We start from the raw sequence: 23,536 nt of genomic DNA, 5'->3' as shown, positions 1-23,536 counted from the left end.
GGAAAGATTTGCCATGAGGCAACTCGTGGCCCTGCCATTGTTCTCTGCCTCAAAGGATGACATTTTATATTATCCAGTACTTCGGTTTAACTGCCAACAGGAGGAAAGAAGAGGTCCTGTGCGTTTGTGTGCACACTGTTAACTCTAGTCTTCAGGGCTAAACAGACCCATATCAATGAGCCTGAGGAAAAAGAACAGCTGAGTTTTTCATGACGAATAATTTTTCAGGCTGGAAGGTAAATCATATTTAAATCACATCCCTGATTCGTTTCTATAGGTGGGGCTGTGGATAAGCATGGCTCTACTCTGGGAGGGAGTTGAAGGTGGCTGAAGGTACACTTTATGGTCAAAAGTATTGTGACACCTGACTTTCCCAGCCATATCTGGTTCTTTCCCCAACTGGTATCGCAAAGTTGAAGGCACACTTTTGTAGAGAATGTCTTTTGATGTGTTAGCATGTAATTTTCCATTCACTTGAACTTAGAGACCCAAACCTGTTCCAGCAAATTGAGACTAAATGTGTAATGTGATGCTCAGAAAGCACATAACATACTTATGACCAGGTGTCGCAAACATTTGGCAATATAGTGTAAGCTACAGAGGTAGTGACTACAGTGCCCCACCTGAGTACTGTTTGGTTAGCTCTGTCTCTCTCTGAACAGAGAGCTGAGAATTTGTGGGCATGTGAAGTGTGGGCTTGTGGCACCTGAAACAAATTTTGAAACAAAAACACAAAGTTTTACATTACTGACAGACTATCATGTAGTCGCATTGGCAGTGGGCCAAGATAAACGAGCTTACTTACATGCACCCTTTTCCTGGATCTGCTGTGCATAACAGATACATCTTCTCAGTGCAATCGTATTCAAGAGCAGCGTTCATGCTGCTTCAATAGCACTTAAACAACCATCGCAGAAAACAGAGTGATGACCTAATGCTGATCCGGTTTATCAATGAATATTGGCAAAAGATCAGAAACAACAACAAATTATTTCCCTAGCTGTTAACGGCACCGTTTCTTTTTATCATTCAGAAAATGCACTGCTCCTGTGGCAATTCTATTCAATTTCATTTGTATAACTGTTTTAACAATGAACAGTATCACAAAGCAGCTTTACATAATATATTCCCGGATATGATCATACCCCCAGTAAGCAAGCCCGAAATAACATGGAAAACTCATTGAGATGGTATGAAGAAACCTTGAAAGCAAAAGCAAATGCGCTCATCTTAATGAACTCAGATAGTATGTTAAAAGTGCAAACATGAACTTATACTATATAAACAATAGTTCAACCATAAGATTTGCATAAACCTTTTGAACATACCACTCTACATTTAGTCCTCATTTGCTGTTATAATTAACCTCCAATCTTTTAAGAAGATGTTCCACTGGATTTTTAAGTGTGCTTATGGAGATTCGTTTGCATTCAGTCACAAGGGCATTAGAAAAGTTGGCTTCTGATGTAGGTGAGGTGAGAAAGTCTGGGGTGCAGTCAGCTTTCCAATTCATCCCAAAGGTGTTTAACAAGATTAAGTTATATAGTCTATAGCAGGCCACTCAAGATCTTTCACTTCAACCCATGTAAACTATAGCTCCATGGAGCTGGCTTTGTGCAAAGGGGCATTGTTATGCTGGAGCAGGGTCTCCTAGTTCAAGTAAGAGGGAAAATATGAATGCTACAGCATTCAAAGATATCTACAAAATGTGTGCCTCCAGTTTTGTGGTAACATTTTGGAGAAGAACCACATATTGCAGTAAAAGTCAGGTGTCAAAATTTTTCTAAAGATTTTTCTAAATAGCAGATACTGATACTGTACATTCAAATTAATAAATATACATAGTATTTTGTGAGAGAATCATGACCTCAAGTAAAAACCAGTCTCCCATTTCATCAGAGAATCACACCACACTAGCAGCAGGTGGCTGTTTTGTCAGAATGGTTTTAGAAACAGAATGGTGTGGCAAAGTGTCTTTCCTAACTGTCACATAATGTAAGTAAAGAGGTTAGAGTTCTATCTAAAGAGCACAATGTAACAGGCGAAAAGAGATTCCAGACCGAGACTTATTTTCTTAGCAGAAGACAAAGAGGCAGAGGATGATAAGAATGGAGCAAATACTCAGACAGAGATCAGAATCTGTGTGCATGTCTGTTTATAAACAGTGCAGTAATACGTCCAAGCTTCATGCCCTGACTGTGGCTGGGATTAGACATGTGACCTGTAAGATAGGGAGCACAAAGACGCACTTATTTCTAAACCTTGAGGCACTGTGACCAACTTTCCTCCTCCTCCTCCTTTCTGTCTCTCTTTCTCAGATGCTATTCTATGAAAGGCAAAACACACTGAGGCATATTGCTGCATTAAACTATGATCGCATGGATAGAGGAGGGGGACCCCAAAGTGCAATCTATAGTATTCGGGATGAGGACAGCGCTTTTGCTCAGCACAGGCTCTAAAATAAACATTTCAACAGTGAGCAAGATGCATAGAATTCATATCAAAGTCTTTCTGAGACAAGGTTTTTTTTTTTTAGCAAGATTGTAACAAACAAGTGTTGTCTAATGGTATTATTGAGTCTCAGAAAATACTGGAGGTGAAGGGGAAGTGAAATTTTCACAGATATTAAGTCCATTTTAATAAATTGATCAATCTGAAAATATTACAAATAGTTATTCTTTGGTCAATCCCATGAAGCCAGTTGTGAAAAGTAGCACATTGAATGTAATTTGTTACTGCACTGTAGTTTACCACCTTTTTACCAAAAATACAGGAGGTGAAGATGATGATGTTGAGATTTTCAGTGGGAGTGAGGAGGATGGACAGAATTGGTAACAAGTTTATTAGAGGGACAGCACATAAAGAATGTTTTTGGGGACAAAGTAAAAGAGGCCCGATTGAGATGGTTTGGACATGTGCAGAGGGGGGACATGGCATATATCGGTAGGAGAATGCTGAAGATGGACCCACCAGGAAGAAGGAAAAGAGGAAGGCCAAAAAGGAGGTTTATGGATGTGTTGATGGAAGACATGCAGGTAGTTGGTTTGAAAGAGGCAGATGTAAAGGACACAGGGGAATGGAGACAAATGATCTGCTGTGGCTACCCCTAATTGGAGCACCCGAAAGAAGAAGAAGAAAACTAGTTTTTCTGCGCATCTGTACTTTTAAGTATTTCCTTTTGGGGAGACTGTTACTTAAACTACATCTCAAAGTCAAATCTCTTACTTTGAACTCAACTACATTTTACGAAATCGGTCATCCCTTTTTATTTATGAGTGGATGAGAACTTCAAGCCACCAACCAGGTTAGAGGGTGCGCTCTGTTTTGTACTTGGTTTGTGTGCCTCTTGGTGGTATCTACTTAGCACGATCATACAGTACAGCATCAGCAGAACATTTTGAGAGGAATAAATGATGAGTCTTTTCACATAAACTGAGTTGATTAAGAGACTTGTGACAAAAATAATAATAGGAACATTTCAGCCATAATTAAACATAGCACTTCGGATTTAAGGGAATTTAAAGGCAAACACTTTTGTACTTTTACTTTTAGCTTGTCACAGTTTATGGTAGTTACAGTGGACAGTAAACACTGAGGTATGGTTGATGGTACCTTAATTTAAACTACTGCAGGTTTGGTTTATTTCTGTTCTCAAGAACATTATTTTATTTTAGCTTCTACTTCTAGATTTTTGTTAACCAAAACAGCCTTTTATTAATCAAAATTGTAAAACACACACACACACACACACACACACACACACACACACACACACACACACACACAAAACAAGCTAAAAATGTTTATGTCTGTTGTTAAAAGTGGTATGCAAAAAAAAAAAAAAAAAAAAGAATATCGAGCATTCAATTCTGGTGCTGGAGGTGAATGTCTAGCCACAGCTCAAAACAAAATTAAATCTTGCCAAACAAGCTGCTTAAAAGGGTCATGAGGGGACACAGCTAATCAAAAGCAAGACAGGCCTGTCTGATAATGTAATATGTGAAGGTTCGAAACAATCGACCTCAGTTCAGCCATAAAGAGAGCGTGGTTTAACGAGACATGCAGTAGTGTAAACAGTGCCATATGCTCCTGTAATAATTACAATTATTCATGCCTGTGTCTGATGCACGCAGATGTCTGTAGCTACCTGAGGCTGCATTTAAACCAGCATGTGTATGTTATCTGTAATTCATTTAGACACTAACATGTATAGCTCTGAGCTAACATGGTAATGTAAAATAAAAAAAACAATGAGAGAGACCTTCCCTACTACATTATTTGAAATTAAACACGGCAATGGTGATGGTATAAATAAGCTGGACAAATAATGTAAGCCGTAAAATACGTTCGCAGACATAATTTAGACCCGCACCGATATGAATGGGGAATTATAAGTTATGGGGCTTGTTTTCTTTTCCAAGCACGTGATGATGATGATGATGATGATGATGATGATGATTCAGTGTCTCTCTTTCATACCTACACAAATTCTTTCTGACACACAATGATGGAGATTCCGTGGGATGTGTGGCGGACAGCGGCTCATATCTGGAGAAATTCCTGACATTCAGATCAAAACACAGGACGCGACTTTTATAATTACAACTACATGCTGAAGGACAAAGAGGGAAAACTGGCCACATGCTTAAACATGTACAAAAAGTGACAGGATATAATTTAGAAAACAAATGTACCACTGGTAAAGTCATACAGGTGCTATATAATATAGATATTATGCCATGAAGGTCCACAGAGATTAGGGTTAGGGTTAATATTTTATTTGTAAGACAAGGCTTAATGTGAGACTGTCGATGTGTACTGTAGGCTGTTGTTTTTCACATGGCAAAATCCTGTGTTTCATTTGGCAAAACTGCATATTGTCAAATCAACTTATTACCACATCAGTCACAGGGTTAGTTTCAAATCCCAAGAGAAGAAAGTCAAACAGTGGATGGGAAGGATCCTGTGGGATAACTAATCCAATCTTTCAAAGCAAAACAAACGTCTCCGTTACAATGCTTTTAGAAGCTGTAGTGAATACTTAAATTCTAGCTCGTCCCCCATCATAGAAACCGGCACATATTTGATATTTCCACCATCTTTAAATAAAGCCCCATGGGTAGACGGAAGCTCACAGATCCTATTGTACTGGAGAAATCCCTACTGATAATATCGTTAATGCTGTAGGGTAGATAGTCAAAGCAGCCCACATTAATGACATTTTGCTCAACCAATCACTAATGATGTCTGTCAACCCACCCTGATACCTACACAAAACATTGATTAAAAACACTGTCTGGGTCGAATTCTACGGTCTCATGAGAGAGCTATTGGGTTATAAATGACAATTACTCATTACTCAAACACAAGAATTAAACAGTACTGCAAAAATATTTTGATATTTTATGATTTCAGGAAAACAGAAAATGTACAAAAAAAGGAAAAGGAAAATCAATCTAGAAACTTAACAGGTTTTTCTGTTCAATCTCCAGCAGATTCCTTCAAGAATTCCTGGTAGGAAATTATAGAACCACAGAAAAAGATTCCAGTAAAGAACCCAGTAAGTAACTGTTGAGCTGTTGAGAGATGTGGCACCTCATTGGATAAGATCGGATCGGATGGGTTCAAATACCTGCACCACCAAACTGCCACTGCTGGGCCCTTGAGCAAGGCCCTTAAAACTAAATTGCTCAGCTGTATAAGTGAGATAACTGTACGTATAAAGATGTCTGCCAAATGCCATAAGTGAAAACATAAAGGAAATGACAATTCCTATAACCTCACACAGTTACACTGAACATGTGGACACCTCACAGCTCAGGGTTAAATTCTAAGTTTGAGGTACTGCAAGTGTGGATTTTCTCATGCTCTCCCTGTGTATGCATGGGTTTCCTCCAGGTTCAGTGGTACAGTGGGTTTTCCTGTTTCATGTTTTGTGCTTACTGAAGCAGAAACAAACATACAAATATAAATTTGATGGGGCAAACTAACGGAAAGTGAACACAGTCCCACTGTGACTTGTTTAGCATTCCAGAATGTTAGAAAATATTTAATAAACATCTGGCGACGTTAAAACCCATCAAATGTGGCTGAAATTATGACAACAACAACAAACCCTGGTTATGGCCAGTGTTTACTGTCCTACATTATTTTATTTCCCTTTATTTTAAGAAACCTTAAACACAATACAGACACCTGAAAAGAACAAAACATTTTTTTTTTGTTCCTTTTTAATCTCGTCTAATCTTTCTGCAGAGATCACGTTGGATAAGAAGACTGTTTCAATGTGCGGGTTAAAAAAATAAACGTGATTTCCTCTGTGAATGCCAGAGTCAGAGTTGGTCAGAGTTGTTGAACAGCTACGTGGCATACCAAAATACACATAATAAAAATGGCACAATTATTTTTCAGACCGGTTTTAAGACGTTTGACAGCAAAAGACCTCACTCATAAATAAAAGTTGCATTTTTACATAAAAAAAAAATACTTTATAAGAAGAACAGGATCATTAAGAATAAAATGATCGACAAGTATGTGCAAGAAAACCTCAACGCCTCAAAGAAATAGAAGTCTTTTTTTTTTTTGTAGAACTGAGATATTCATATTTACACATATTAATTCATATTTTATTTAAAAATATGAACGCTATAATTATTACATCATTATGCTACTGTAGCACAACACTGTTTAAGTTACTGATTAAGATTACCAATGAAATCCCAAACAAACTTAATTAAAACTAATTATATTAAACCTTAATCTCATTCAGGCTTGCTAATGTTTCTAAAGTGAACCAGTTACATAATCAGTAAAATAACTAGTCAGCATTTCTGTCAATTTCATTCACTTATGCGTGAAAATCGTAGAAAATTATACATAAAAAAATTGTAAGCTATGTTTCACTTATACACTCATTCATTTTTTATTAATATTTGTTCAGGATCATTTGTCCCTCTTACTGAAAGCAGGATTTGTTTTACATTTGTTTGTTTTGTAAAGTGTGGTCATTTTGACCATCTAAAATCATTGTTTCGAAGTGAATATTCAGGAATGACGGCGTTCTGTCTTCTCCAATGGCGACTGTTAAGAAATTAAATGAGATACACTATATTGCCAAAAGTATTTGCTTGTCTGCCTTCACATGCAAATGAACTTGAGTAACATCTGATTCTTAATACATAGGGTTTCATTTGATGTTGGCCCTTTACAGCTATAACAGCTTTGACTCTTCTGGGAAGGCTTTCCATAAGGCTTAGGAGTGTGTTCATGGGAATCTTTGACCATTCTTCTAGAAACGCATTTGTGAGGTCAGACACTGATGTTGGACGAGAAGGCCTGGATCGCAGCCTCCGCTATAATTCACCCCAAAGGTGTTCTATTGGGTTGAGGTCAGGACTCTGTGCTGGACAGTCAAGTTCTTTCACACCAAACTCACTCATCCATGTCTTTATGGATCTTTCTTTGTGTACTGGTGCGCAGTCATGTTGGAACAGTTATAAGGCATCACCAAACTGTTCCCACAAAGTTGGGAGCATGAAATTGTAGGAAATGTCTTAGTATGCTAAAGCATTAAAAGTCCTTTCACTGGAACTAAGGGGCTGAGCCCAACTCCTGAAAAACAACCCCACATCATAATCCCCTCTGCACCAAACTTTACACTGAGCTCCTGAGAGCGACCCATTCTTTCACAAATGTTTGTAGGAGCGGTCTGCATGCCCAGGTGCTTGATCTTATACACCTGTAACCATGGAAGTGATTGGAACACCTGAATTCCAAGATTTGGATGGGTAAATTAATACTTTCGGCAATATAGTGTATTTATTTTTGGACTTCAGCAATCAAATATGCTGTGAACACACTAAAATGTTAGCAAAAAAGTTTCCTTTGTAGAGACGTTAATAACAATTTCATGAATTTGTTCTAAATTTAAATGTAATAAACTGTTGAGAGATTAACATATCTTGGATTTTTAAACTTTGAAAGAAATATCATAGCAAGTACGACAAATAAAAAAACATTTTACAGGACAGATGAGCGTTAAAAAAAAAAAAAAAAAAAAAAGGAAACACAATTATTAAGCTCCATTTCCAATCTGACAGATATTTGAGAAGTGACTTTTTCTTTCAAAGATATCTAATAAAAAAAGCTTAATCACCAGCTGACATGAATGTGTTCAGGATTGGGATTGTAATGGAAACCTGAACTTTATTTTAAGCATAAATGCATTTTAAGATCTAAATAAAACCCCACAGAAACCACTCAAAATGGATGCCAAATCTGACACAACAATAGATCTGTGATTGCTGATAAGGTGAAAAACTGTGAACTCCTGTCAGAGGTCATGTTTAGGAAAGATGAGCTGGAGATATAAATAGAGCCAGACTTACACAGGGTACATCAGCTGAGTTGCATCTGTGGGAAGATTACGAGAACACAGTGTGTATTAAGGCTTGGGGAGAAATGCTGTATGGCAAGGGCGTTGTTACAGCCTCGGCTTTACACTCAGACTACAAGGCACTGCTAATCATTCTAAACTGAGTGACTGGAAATACAGTATTACATTTTGTGTTTGCAAAGATGTTGTAGTTTTTGTACTTTAAACATAATGCACAGTTTTATTTGGAGCTGCCCAATTAGGTCTTGTTAATGTTGCTAGTGACTTTATTACTAGATTTTACACTTCCTTACTTTATATATATATATATATATATACAAAAAAAAAAAGAATACAGCTCTCTAGCTCAGATCACAGTGCTGGTTATACAAGTTGAGCAGGCAGGTTCACCTGATTCACCACCGGTGTGTAAACCCTAACTGAATTGTGCTTGTGTGAAACAATTTTCCCAACAGCTAATCACGGATCACCACTGTTTCCAAAAACTTCTCACTGATCACCGTTGATTCACCACAAACAGTGATCACCAATGTTCACAAGGACCAATCACTATCATTAAATATTCAAGACAACCAATCACTGATCACCATTGTTCCAAAAGACTAATCGCCATTTATCCTAATGACCAATCAATGATCACTATTGTTTCATAACAACCAATAATTAATAATGATTGCTCAAAAACGAGTAATCACGGATCACTATTGTTCCAAAAGTCTATTTCTTTGTGATGCTATAACCGAAGACAAAGTCTGCTAAAAAAATCCAAATTTGTTAAATTCTGAAAAAATGTATCATATTTTCATTTAAAATTTTCTTTACAGAAAACCACCCTGTTCCATGTAATACATTTTAATATTCAAATAACCATTTCATGCAAGTTAGTCTACAGAGTCATCTGGAAATTTCTAGCAAAAGTTTATGCTTACACTCACCCAAAGTGTGTCGATCGAGGTCATGTCAGCATCTGAATAAAAACCCTTCAGTGGTAATAAATTGTACCATTTCCAAACACTTTGCTTTCGTTGTTTAGCTAGGCTCTGAAAAGAAAAGCTGAAGTCGAATCGAACATAATCTATTCAAATATAATCTGACAAATGGCAAAACAAATCAAAACAGAGCCAGGAATACTGTTAACACTTTGCATCTCTTTTGTTTCCATCAGTATGATCTGAGTAAATGCTGACGGTAAAATGACTGCCTGAGTCACGCAAAGGGAAACTCAAACCACACTTCTGATTATACTGCGAGGCAAACATATGACTGTGAACTTGTTATGGAACACTGCACATGTCAGATACATGCATCAGATACAGCAGTGCAGCAGAGAATAAAAAGAGTAAAGAGATTTGGCGAGAGACAAGATAAAGGAAGCAGAGAGATCTAAAAGTTGATCTAAGAAATCACCTTAGACTGAGCGTCGAATACATTCAGTCACGCGGAATCCCTTCTTTCAGTCTTTTATTGTTCGACCCCTGTCTGCTCGCTGTTCATTTATAGTAATTAAATCCAGATACATACATAATGTCTTACACACTATGTTTAAGGATGCAATTTGTTCCAGAGTGATATGTACAAAAAAAACAACCCTGTTTGTTTATATATAGGTGAAGTCACCTGGTAATTGTAATGGAGGCCTGGAAAAAAAGACCAATGAAGAGCAAGAGCCTGACCAGAGGAGGCAGAGCTCACAGTTAAAAAGCAGCCACCTGAGGGGGGTGGGTTGGGGTTTGCTAGTTGTCCTGGTTGCCAGTTGTCGCTGGTATACTAGCTAACCTGGTTTGAGAAAAGGTAAGAATGTGCACACACCTACATTCCACCACATTGTTTACCCTCGGGAGAGGGCAGGTGCCACCCATTGTATTTTTCTGATAGCATAGCCTAGTGTAGTTAGCTAATCTGTTGCTGTTTGTTAGTTAGCTTCCAAAATATAGTTTAGAGTAGACCTTTTTCTTATGTTCTTTTTTTTTTTTTGGGGTTGAACCTAGAGTTAGGATATTTTCCCCATGAGGCAACATCTGCTTGAGAACTGTGGCGTCAACACAGAATCCTTTCCCACAACACCAAGGAAAGGTGTGGCTGAGGAAGCAAAAGGAAGGAACAGGCAGGAGTTCCTGCTGCTGGGGAAGTAAAAAGTCAGCGAACAGCACTAATGACACTTCATCACTTCATCATTCTGTATGGATGAGCAGCAATATCCTATGCCCCAGTCTGTTCCTCCTTTTTCTCTCTTTCTCTCGCTCTGCAGTGGGTCTGGGCTCTTATCCCACTCTTCTCAGTTAATCAGAGAGTGAGTGTGAAAAGTGGAGATGCAGACTGTGGGAGTGAGAGAGAGAACATGAAGACAGCAATGGTAACGTTCCCACACTCTCAGCGCCTCCTGTAGTCTGGATCTAAGATTATATCTTCTGGGCTAAAATCTTTACCTTACACATCCCTCACACACACACACACACACACAAAAAAGGGATATAAAATTAAAATGACACACAAAAACAATTTTCCTCATAACTATTTTTCGAAGCCAAAAAATAACCCTCATGTTCTACGTTTGATTGTTCGTATAGGACTCAAAACTTTTGACTAAATAACTGACAACACTTTAGCCATTAAATGGTGCCTAAAAAATTCTTATCATTTTGCCTCTTTCAGATGTACAGTATATTTATATTTTTCAACACAAAAAAAATTATAAAAAAATTTATATAAGATTTATGTGTAGTGCACTTTGCAATTTGCACTGGACAATGTTATACCATATATGGCATGCATGCATGTGCATGCATACAGAATAGGAGGGCAGGAAAAGACCTGGATAAGGCTGACTCCATTGCTGTTTGGAGCAAGATCACTATAAACAACAAACAACCAATGCTAGTTTACTAACAGGTTAATGATAAGACAAAATTTTGTTGAGAGCTTGTTCTCTTGCTCATGCAGATGTACACAGACCTTTTTCCCCTTGTAAGACTTGACAGCAACAAATAATTATATTAGACGAGTCTCAAATAGAATGCTTTCTGGGATGCAGCCCTAAATTTTGAATCATTTGTGCACAGTAAAATCTAACAAAGTAGCATGCAATGGCTTTTTTCGACCAAAGAGGGCGACATTACACCTAGCAGAAAAACCTAATGCGATATCAAATTAAAACAGAATTCTTACACTCTGGTGCTCGATGGTGACTTTTTCACCCTGCCCCTGAAATAACACTTACTGCTGCCGAACAGTGGGAATGGATGTTCCAAAAATGGTCTAAATCAGACAGACAGACAGAAGAGGAGACAGAGTGAAACAAAGACAAACTAACAGGGAGGGAGGTGTGAAATTGAGGGTGGCAGTCTGTTGAAAGCAATGACATGAGATTTATTTTATTCCACTGTCAAGGACAAAAGCTCTTTAAGCATTCGGTTTAACCCATTATTCTAACAACCAATTCACTTTGCTATTCTCTTCTGTCTGATTCCTTCTCACTGGCCTGTTTGAGACATGCTGATAGTATGTTTTACCCACTACGGCATGGTAGATATTAAAACAGCACTGTTATCTGTCAGGAAAACATTAGTTAGAAAACAACTAGTTATATCTGTTCTCAATACATTAAAATTATTCCACACAACATTCCAGCATACAAACTTTTTACAACAACAATGTGGCACTGAGACTTAATAAAAAAGAGAAAAATGACAGAGACTTAAACAAAATCATTAATCATATGCCAAAAATAGGGGACAGAATAAGTGAACATACACTGTCAGCCAGTCTTATCTTACATCAAACCTCGGAGTACACTTTGTGAAAAAGTTGCAGATGCAGAGAGAGAGAGAGAAAGAGAGAGAGAGAGAGAGAGAGAGAGAGAGAGAGAGAGAGAGAGAAGGGAGAAAGAGAATGAAAGAAAGTTATACTACAGGCTGCTGACAATGTGTTTTGCTCAGACATGGAGAGAGATGATTAGGGGCTGTAAGAAGACTGAGTGAATTTCACAAACAGGTGGAGCGGGAGAGAGAGAGAGAGAGAGAGAGAGAGAGAGAGAGAGAGAGAGAGAGAGAGAGAGAGAGAGAAATAAAAAGACTTACCCTCAGTAAATCCCAAATGCAGCCACAAAACTCTGCAACTTTCAATAACTGTCAAAAAAAACCCTCAATCCAAAACTATAACCAAATCCCTGTACCAGTGCAGCACTTGAAGTAAATACATACACCTTCCTCCACAATCGGAAACAAAGTGTACAGTGTATATATCCACACACACACACTCCAAATGTCAGGGAGTCTGTTAGATCATCCCGAACAAACTCCTCCTCCTTCTCTCTAACCAACTACCCAGCCAAGTCTCGCGCACTCTCCTTCATAGAGGGGCAAAATCAGGCCTGCTCCTCCCACTGGCCTGCTATAGCATGTGAGAGCTGCACTCAGACCAAATCAGACCCTCTATTACATACACACAATATGTATTATTAGCAACAGCAGACATTTATTTAGATAAATCAATATAAGGCGTTATATCGATGCAAAGCATTAAACAACAAATTTAAGGATCAACAGGTAAAACCTAAGTTAAGACTATTACTGGCTATTATGACCATATTTAACTTCTGAAATAATGATTTACAATTCCAACCATAACATGCATTTCGTTACAATCTCTGATGTCAGAATCAGAATTTCAGATTTTTTTCCATGTGTTTAGTCGCACGGTCGGGGCGACGTACTGTCATGGCAACTGCTGCCTCACAACGTAACAACCAATCACAGCTGTGCATATCCGATCTAGCGCCAAACTTCTAGCAGCAATGAGAGTCTGCTCCTAACTCCAAAAAAACCTTTTTGGTCACGTCCACACTAATACTTATTGGTTTAAAAATTAATATTATTGTCTCCGTTTTGGCCTTCTGTCCACAATGTAATGTCGTTTTCATTCAATGATTGGAAACGCTGCAAAGTGAATAAATGTCAGGCAGAAATGACGCAGGTCAAAGTGTCTTACATTTTGCTTTTACATGTGTAGTAAAGGAACGTGAGTGTTTTCAGACGTTTCAGTGTGAATGAGCAACTTTTAGGAAACGATTGAAAACAAAAGTGTGGACACAGGTTTTTTTTTTTTTAGACAAAACGTTGGTCTAACATGTATTTAAATTAGTGTAGATATAGCCTTTGTTTTATAGTAAATATTTTGAGAAATTCTTAATTTTATATTTTAGAAATCTGTATATGTTTAGTATGGAAACGCAAATATTTTTCACACTCAATGTTCTTTTTTTATACCAATATACCTAGAAATCACTTAAATCAAATTCCATACTTTTCCAAGTAGGTATGTGGGCAGGCAGATTAAATATTATTCCCAATACATGTCAAAGCTTTGAAGTGATAAAAAGGTTTGTGCTCTTAAATAAGAATGTTTAAATATAAGCTTTGATACTAAGTTTTTCTTTCAAATTACAAAAGATCACACAATTCTAGGGTTAACACCAAAATCCTTTTTTCACGTTTCACTTTTTCTATTTGACTTTAGCACAAGTCTATTGTTAAAAGATTGTCATCGTATAATCTAACATGGAATGCACATTATCCCACAGACTATTATCCATCTGAGTTCACTGACATCATCGACCACAGTGTACCAAGTATTTAATCTTAAAAGACTGCTGTAACCACACAGCATTAAACCTGCTGGAGTCCCAAAGTGGCTTACAATTACATTACTATGAATTATACTGAACGTCACTGTAGCGAACTCACATGTTCCATGCAGGAAGAAAGAGAAACAGGCAAAAGTTCACCAAGCAGAGTTTTCTTTATTTTCTTTCCAGTACTCAACCACACACTCGCGGTTGGGGACGTCTTTCCATCTTTACGTCCGCTGGCGGCCACTCACAGATCGGCCCGCCTTCCTCCAGCATCCGCCCATCTCACTCGCGGATTGGCATGCTTTTACTCTTTAGCGCCCACCCTCGTGGACCGGCACGCATCTGTCCAAATGCATTCGCCAGCCAGCACGTCTTTCGCTGGCGCTGGCACGCGCTCAGTCAATGTTCTGATTAGTCGCTTTCACGTTCCTCTTTATTGGCTTAGCTAGACTGAAATGGAGGGCACTGATTGGTCTCATCAGCTGCAGGTGTTTCTTATCGCTTGTTCTGTCTGGCTCCACCCTTCATTCGCTTACCGCTGGCACACACGCCAGCAGATGGCAGCACAAGGCTGCATGCGCAGTCACAGGGAGCACCTGCCTTCATAAGTCAGTGTACCAAAAGACATCGTCCTGTGTACATTGGGAGCCGTGCAACTGGTGCTAATCTGACCACATCTGTAAATTTATCATGGACAGAACAAAAGCAAACGAGAAATTCTGCCTGTAATTGGCCAAATCTGATTTGATATGATTCAGCAAGTTTACGGCGATGCTGCAATGAGTCATTCGAGATGTTTTGAGTGGCACAACAGAAGAACATGACGAAAGATCCGGAAGACCAACAACGAGCTTAATCCGGGAAAATGTCCAAACCTATAATCCACAACATTGCCTGGACTGTCCCAATTGACACACTGAGAATGGCAGCAATCCATTCTGTGTGATTTTAACTAGCGGAACACTGCGCAGAAGTCAGTGTGACTTGGATGACCCGTCCTTCATGTCGAGGATCATTACTGGTGACAAAACTTAGAAGTACGAATACGACCATAAACAGTCTTCACAGTGGAAGTGCCCATCATCTTTATGACTGAAAAAAGGCAAGACGGGTATACAGCTCTAACGTACATGCTCATTGTCTTTTTCAACATTTGCAGCATTGTGCACTGAGAATTCGTCCACAGGAGCCAGACTGTCAATAGCGAGTTCTACTGCCAGGTTTAAAGGCGTCTAAGGGAGGACATTTAGCGAAAGAGACAGCGCTAGAACAGAGTTAGTCTTGAAACGTTTTGATACCATCTCATACATGTGTGTTCATTCACAACATTGTAATTGCTCCTAAGTGTGAACGGCTGTGAAAATTTATTTATGCGAGCTGTGGACTGGTGTCCTAGGCTTCAGATCCACGTCTTTTGATGAATGTGTGAGTTTAAAAAGAAAAATGGTTCACTTGACCTGCCTTAGAGTATCATTATAAATTTAATAAAAGAAATACATTAGTAAAATTATTCTTATTAACTTGGGCATTATAGAAATCCCGTCGCAACAGTCCTCCTATATCCATTCAATCATCACACTAAATATATTCTGTCACCTCCTCCTGTTTAATCCTCTGAAAAGCGTGCATGTTTGAGGTACTCGGCAGCTGCTGGGCTGCGGTGTTGACAGTTGGCCTGTATGAATGAATATGGGGGGTCTGACACGGGCACGGTTGAGGCCTTCCTTTCTCCTTATATTAGCGCTGTCATAATTATTCAAGTCAAGTCTACACTGCTATTCTCATTAGGAGAAACATGAGGATTTAGAGTTGACATATTAAGGCTTCCTGTCTGGGTCTCAACAGACCCTCAGGAGCAGAGCATACAGTATTAGTTACAAGTTGTGGGGTTTGTGTTGCCTCCATTTAAACGGACACTGCATCTGTTATAAAAATGAAGAGTTAATAAGGGAAAGAAAAGAAGGGAAATATAAATCACCTGATATGAATTTCATCACAGTGGTAGCAGTGTTATAAAAATCAAACAAATCATGGCTGAACGCTATGCATGTCAAATCAAATAATAACTTTATGAATATGAAACAAACATGACTATATTATGTGTATAAATAAAATGAAATCGCGTATCATTATATGACGGCAGAACAGACATACCCAACCACCCGACTGGCGTTTTGGCTTTCTCTTACATAAGATTAATTAAAGATTATTTAAAAACTGGGTTAAAACCTTGATTGCTTTGTTCTAAACTCTCGCTTCTTTCTGTTTACACACAATTTCAATGAATTATCATTTTAATCAATAGCTTACCCCGGGTTCCCTGTTACATGTTTATTTTAGCAGTAGCACACTGCTCTTTGCTGGAGAGAAAACCTGCTTTGGTCTCTGTCCAGTGCTATTTTCTGTTAGGGAAGGCTCTTCTGTTTCCTGTGTCCTCACAGGGTCTGGGATGAGAGTCTACAAATGTACCAGAGTTTCACTAAACAGTGATGACTGAAAATGAATGAATGTTATAGTCCTTCAAGTGTTGTTTTATTGTTTATTATTTATTATAAATAAACTAAGTTATTTATGTGAAATTATGGGAATATTCTTCATAATAAGTAATGGTAATATTCTGTATATAAGGTTATGGCAATATGAATGCAAATTATTAAACATCCTGCATCGGTTAGCTGAAAAGTTTTTTTTTATATAAGCATCACTAACTCATGGTAACACATGGGGAGTTTCATTCTTAGCTTGATTTTTTATTTTTATTTTTTTTTATTTTTTTTTTCTATTACTTTTTTACCTAACATTGTGAACTAACCATAGGTAAAAAATAAATACAGTTAATAATTAAATAAAGTAGAATTAATATGGAAATTATTTCATTATTTTTTGTGTGAAACAACTTACATGGCCTAGTCATAACTAGTATCGTAGTTCCAAAAAAATTTATAATTACAAAAAGGTGGTACAAAAGATGGAAAAGTTAATAAATTATTTAGCAAATAATATAATTATTTTAGTCTGGGAATTAAAAAATATACCTTCCTACAGTGTGGGCACAAAAGATAATTTATTAATTATTCACAGTATTCAATTCAGTGGTGTTTCAAATCTAATGCAAAACCTGAGTCATGACAAGAAAACACAACCATAAGCAAAAATTCAAACAACATTTCACACACAGATAGGATTAACCATTACTATTGGCCTAAACATCCGTTATTATCTACAGCAATAAAACTACAGCATGAAATTGTAACTGTGTTCATCATCTTCAATGTTGTCTAAAATACTTAAAAAAGTGAATTACAAAAGATTACACAGATCAGGCCAAGCCACAAATGTAGCTTAAATTTGATGCTTAAATTTGTTCAAAAATGTCACTCATCGTATTAAAGTGTGCCTCTAATTAGCACCTGTCATTCATCAGACCGAGGCCAATTAACACACGGACGCCAACACAGACTCGACTTCCATTAGTCAGAAGCAGTCAGTTCCCAAAGCATGGAGACCCTTTAACCTCAAAACACTGGCCTTGACAACAGACACAATGAGGCGTCCCCTTGGGGTAAGCTAATCAGTAGCCACGTTTAGATGCACACTTTCCGATTAAAATCATTCCGAACGGATGATTTGGTGGACGGTTTACATGGGACGTTATCTAATCCGATATGGTGTTTATATGTGCAGGTGCTTTCGATCGTAATGCGCTCATTACCCTATGTCCTGTCCTGTCCACATGGAGTTCCATTATTTCTAAGTAAAGTGTTGTTCTTAATCAATGTGGATGAAGGTCCGTAGTAGAGCTGTAGCTATCAACTATTTTAGTAATCGAGTTTTCTACTGACTATTCCAACGATTAATTAAGTAATCGGATAAGGAAAATACAAAAAATGTGACGGGGCTGTTAATATGAACAAGAATAATTTGTTTCCTTCAGAACATTTTTATTGCTGAAATAGCCTACAAAAATGTCAGTGAAAACAAAACCCATTTAGTGCATTTAACTGCCATATTACATCAAAACGTAAATACAAATATGTAAATAAAAATAATTTAAAAATAAAAAGCTCAGATTACCAAAAAAAATCTAAACACCCATATTTTCTTTATGCTTTAGTTTGAAATGGTTCCAAACTTTCTGTCACTTTACTTTGACCTAAATTCTCTGGAAGCTCATTTCCGCCACATAAAAAGGGTTCGCCTAATTCCAACTTTTCCTCACAATTCCGAATTTATTTCACATAATTCGGACTTTATTTCTCGTAAACATCCAACATTTCTGCTGCATCCACCCGTAACCATGTTGTCGGCCTGAAGTTTGGAGCTGTTGGTGTATGAACGAGGCCTTTTCTGCTTCATCTCTCTTATTCCGTCTCCTCCAGAGCTGACAGATTTCTCTTCAGGGACCAGAGGCTTAGTCTGATACCATGCAATTCCATTGATTGTATCTGATTTCATTTTCAAAGTGTAATTGCTTTTTTTTTTTTTTTTTTTTTTTTATGTGGCAGAAACGGGCTTCCATGTAAATCTTTTCCTTGCCCCTCACTGAAGAAAAACTTTCCTGGATCATTCAAGTAGATAAATATTAGAGTTTTTTTTCATCAGTGTTCATTATTCAGTGCCCAATAATAAACAAATTGGGCCTTTTAGCCATACTAAATGATTCCTGGTCAGAAAAAACTCTAAGGTCTTTATGCAACTTTGGTATTGTTCCGTGTCTACTTTGTGATGAATACACAGTCTCGATTTTTATGACGTTTTATTTAAAGTTTACTTACCTAATGTGAGAAGCAGCTTGTCAGTGAATCCTCCTAAACGATTAACTCAATAATTAAAAAATAAAAAAACAATACAAGCAGTGGATAGAGTATAAAGACATAGAGAAGACAATGTAATAACCATTTTTATAAACAACACTATTCGTACAAAGCATTAATGTGGATAATAGAGCACAAAAGGAAAAGAAAACCAATATTCCGACAATTAAATTAGTTTTGGCAACCAGGTTTTTCCTCACGGCTGGAACAATTTTACTGCGATTAAATCTCTTACTGTTGTGCTGAATTCAGTTTTAAATGATTTATGAACTCGGGTGAACGTCGTATTCATAAAAAAGAGAGGTGCAACTTGTGTTTTGTTCCAAATTCAACACAAATTGACGGATGGGGGTAAAAACAGCCTGCCTTTTTAAGGCACTTCTTATTCCAATATTATCAAGAATATTAATCACCATCAAGGCCACATCCAAGTTCGCATGATGTACACTGATGGTTTTGTAAATGTTTGGTAAAGGCTGGCAGGGGAACTTGACCACAGGCACGATAAGTGTGAGGGAGTTCAACTAACTGTCCAAAAATGTGAAAATTAAAATCCTTGCTATTTTTTTCTCTGGCTTGGAAGTGCAGTCAGAAAAGCACCTAAAGAGCAGTTTTAAAGAGCAACGTTAATACCCTCAGCATCACCATAATCCTTTTTATACAACTAACAAATGCACATTTACAATGGAAGCATAGATCTTTGTGTGTGTGTGTGTGTGTGTGTGTGTGTGTGTGTGTCTGTGTTTTAAAAAAAAAAACTGAATTAATATCTATGAAAATTTGCAGTCTTTTATTATGCCTACAGGTCAGATTTGAGGGCACTGCTGATAGGGCTATTGTTTATACTGTACTGTACAACTGTTAATGCACACTATATGACCAAATGTATGCAGACACCCAACTATCACATCCATAAAAACTTTGTGAAAATCCCATTCAACCTTCAGCCTGCATTGATGTTATAATGACCTCCATTCTTCTGGGAAGGCCTTCCACTACATTCTGGCTCATTTAGCTACAAGAACATTGGTGAGAACAGACACTGATATCTGGGATGTGCTCAGTGTTCCAATTCATCCCAAAGGTGTTCAGTGGGGTTGAGGTCAGGACTCTGTGCAGAAAATACAAGCCCTGAAAACTTGTCTTCATGGAGTTCCCTTCATGGTTTTTTAGATATCCTTAATTTACAAGACACTTATAATAATTAAAACTGATAAAGGGCTGAAATACAAATGAAACTCAAATTATTTTCCTCAATGCTTTGTTTAGTCCATTTAACTACACACGGTGCACTGTGTAACCCCACAAAACACTATTACTGACGCACCACCCGCTAAACTCTGGACCACTATCTGTATGGCCAATTCCCCTTCTCGCCTTCGGTTTCCACGTTGTGAGAAAGATATCTTGGATTATAAGGGTTATGCATGACTTTATATATTTTTTGTAAATACTAGGTTATGTTAAGCAATAGTGTTAAGTAATATCTTCCCTCCCGCATAAATAAAAAAATAAAAACCTTTAAAGCTCCAAAACCATGCCAGTAGTTTTACTTGCCACTTTAAAATAAGCTATTGGTGTGACTGGACACTGAATGAATAGCATCCCATTTAGAATGATCTTGTCCAGAAATTGTGATAGCCTTTTTGTTTTAAAATAACTAAATAAAACAGGAACTGCTCCACTACAATCAATTCCTTCACATGGTTTAAATCTGCTAAAACACTTTGCTGGATCCGTATACAGACAACGATGAAGCCCTCAATTAGATCCTACAAAACCATGACAAATTACTCGGATGCAATAATATGCCTCGTTATAATGCTATTACTGCCACACCAGTACAAATGAAGTCATTAAAGGTGTAAAAGTGTGAAAGGGAGCATTCCTGTTTGTGAGTCTGCAGCAGAACAGGCACATATCTCCCAAGTCACTGAACACTGACAATACAAATTATCCAGTAGGAATGTGGAGAGGTTTTCCACACGGAGTAGCAATTTCCCCCAAGCCAATATCTAACGTGGTGTGAGCGAGAAGGTCTATAATAATACCCTAAAGAACATGGCTTTCATGGAAGATTTGGTGAATATCAGAAATGAAAGGCACTGACCGATTGTATTTCCAGCTGTAAATCACAGTAATATGTGAATCCTGAACATCCCAGTTTAGATTCAGATCCGTTGTTATAATAACCTCCACTCTTCTGGGAAGTCTGTCTACTGGATTTTGGTGTTTGGCTTTAGAAATTTGTGCTTATTCAGTCACTGATGTGTGGGATGTTTCAGTCCATCCCAAAGGTGTATGGTCAGAGCTATGTGCTATAGTTCTTTTACTCCAAACTTGGACAACCATATCTTCATTAAGCTTCCTTTGTGCATTGCCATGCTGGACCAGGATTGCATCAGATGTATGCTGAATTTAGTGGCCTGTAAGATGGAAACACTATACTATAAACTACAGGCCAGTAAATCCATCAATTACAGAAAAACCAGTCCATAAAAGGGATTATTACTGCATTAAAGTATCAATCGTTTCAAGTTTTCTGTTTAATGACTGAATATCGGTAGAAAGAATTGAGACACTATAATGAAATACAAGGGTTTTGTGGTAACAAACAAGTGAAAACAAGTTTGATATAATCTGTCACAGGTCAGTTCAACTAGCCTTCACATTCCTATGAAATGTACTTTTTACAGAGGCTCAGACTGGTCCACAATGTATTCCAACCACACTGATATTGCACACAAATACAGCTGGAGACTGCTTTAGATTGCTCCCAGATGAAGTGCTTGGCTGTAAAGTGATATCCAATATGTGGTTAATTACTACTGCAGTGCAAAGGTGAAGCGGAGCAGCAGGAAAAGAGTAAAATGACCCAGAGAGCAGAACCCTGAACAGCTGTAAGTTCTACTGAACAGTCAGCAAATTCCACATGGCTATTATCTAAAAAAGAGCAGTGTTTTTAGAGTGTATTGGAGAAAAGAATAAAACATGACAGGGCATGCTGCTATAGACAAATAATCCACAAATGGATGCTGTGACATCGACATGTAAAGCACATTTACTGTTATTCCACTTATACCACAGAAGTTTTTCAATAAGGCCTTAGTGACATTACGAAATGCTAACGTAGCAAAATCCTTCGATAAATCCTAAATAGTAACACACATAAATCATGCATGTACCTGTAAATCAGATGTTACTATAGAAACACCCAAGTATTTGAAAGAGCAGCTGTTATTAAAAAACATTTAACACCTTCTGACTAATCAGAATTCAATAGTGCTGTACTATATACTGTGTGATTCAAATATTTTACATATCTGCTAGTAATCATTTTTAGAGAAAAAAAATGACTGCATGACTAATAAAGTAAATAATCTTACATGCAATATTTCTACAGACAAACAGCAGTGCCTCTGCCAAAAACATTTCAATGGAAACTCTGTACATTAGGTTACATAACGAATGCACCCTGAGGGCAAATGTGTGGAATGGCATGCATAAGCCTTAAGGAAAGCTCATCAGTCAGTCAAGATAACAGAGGAATGCAATCAGTGGCAAACTTACTTCAGGTTTTTAACATTTAACAGGAGTCACTCAGACCAGGTACCAGAATTTGGTACCAAAGGTTACTGACCATCATCCAGATGACTCCAAGACTTAACCCTAAGACTTAACCCTGCAGAGACGCCCGTTCACTATCAGCTTCCACACATCATTAGGTTTAGACCACAACACTGATTCGGACTGACAGATATTTAAAGGTATGCGATTTCTGTTAAAGCACAGTTGAAGCAGAATCAGGCAGGTTTCGACCGCATTACAGTTCCACCAACTGTGCCAAGTTGATTGAAATAAAGAAAAGTTTCTACTCTTCACCCTAGGAAGTAGATGAAAACAAAAATGAAAAACCTTTGCGAAAGAAAGAAAAAGAAAGAAAGAAAGAAAGAAAGAAAGAAAGAAAGAAAGAAAGAAAGAAAGAAAGAAAGAAAGAAAGAAAGAAAGAAAGAAAATAACCCACCAATAACTGCATATCAGTGTGCCAAGCCTTTGTTAAAAAAAAAAAACTTTCTTTTCGGCTTCTCCCGTTAGGGGTCGCCACAGCGGATCCTCCGCACGTTTGATTTGGCACATGTTTTACGCTGGATGCCCTTCCTAACGCAACCCTCCCCAATTTATCCGGGCTTGGGACCGGCACTAAGAGTGGCTGGGGATGGTTCCCTGACCGGGAATCGAACCAGGGTCGCGGCGGTGGGAGCGCTGCATCTTAACCACTAGACCACCAGGGGACCGTGCCAAGCCTTTGTTATTAGTGCTAAAAAAAATTATGTGGTGGAATCACCAATGGAAGCTTAAGGCTGTGTAAGAACTTAGGGTAAAAACAAAAAAAATAACATATATAGCAGCTCCTAAGTTAAATATTCTGAGCAGTGTTTATTTAAAATTAATAGTTAGGTTTTATGGTGGATGTAGGATGTATTTAAGAAAGTTAGATAGTTCTTTTTTTAACGCATCAAACCACAAAAACAAGTAAAAAAAACAATTAAATTCTGATCTATTTTTGTTTCAGAGTCAATTAATCTTTCGAAAGTCACACTTTTCCATTTAAATCTTTGTAAACTATAATCAGACACAGCAAAATACCAGTATTTATTCATGGATGCCAGCAATGAACTCAAGCCCCCTCCAACCCAC

At 37.7% G+C, this 23,536-nt stretch overlaps 1 protein-coding gene across 8 annotated transcripts in view; it reads right to left on the bottom strand.

The window, feature by feature from the left end:
• The window catches only part of plekhg4 (pleckstrin homology domain containing, family G (with RhoGef domain) member 4), a 92,307-nt gene that overhangs the window by 66,608 nt on the left and 2,163 nt on the right, over positions 1-23,536 (bottom strand). The window contains exon 1 of one of the 8 annotated variants that reach the window (XM_083550213.1): positions 18,800-18,816. The exons of 1 other annotated variant lie outside the window; for it this stretch is intronic. Coding sequence is in view for 3 of the 7 variants with exons in the window: in XM_083550208.1 (XP_083406334.1) it covers positions 9,331-9,354 (24 nt within the window). In the remaining 4 variants the exon portion in view is untranslated. Of the gene's footprint in view, positions 1-9,330; positions 9,545-12,471; positions 12,721-18,799; positions 18,817-23,536 lie in introns of those variants that run through there. 6 more of the 8 variants (XM_083550211.1, XM_083550205.1, XM_083550214.1 and 3 more) reach the window with 6 other exon arrangements.

The sequence above is a fragment of the Silurus aristotelis genome, assembly GCF_946808225.1.
Source record: "Silurus aristotelis genome assembly, chromosome: 9".
Classification (NCBI taxonomy): Eukaryota; Metazoa; Chordata; class Actinopteri; order Siluriformes; family Siluridae; genus Silurus; species Silurus aristotelis.
This window is presented reverse-complemented; position numbering and strand designations above follow the sequence as displayed.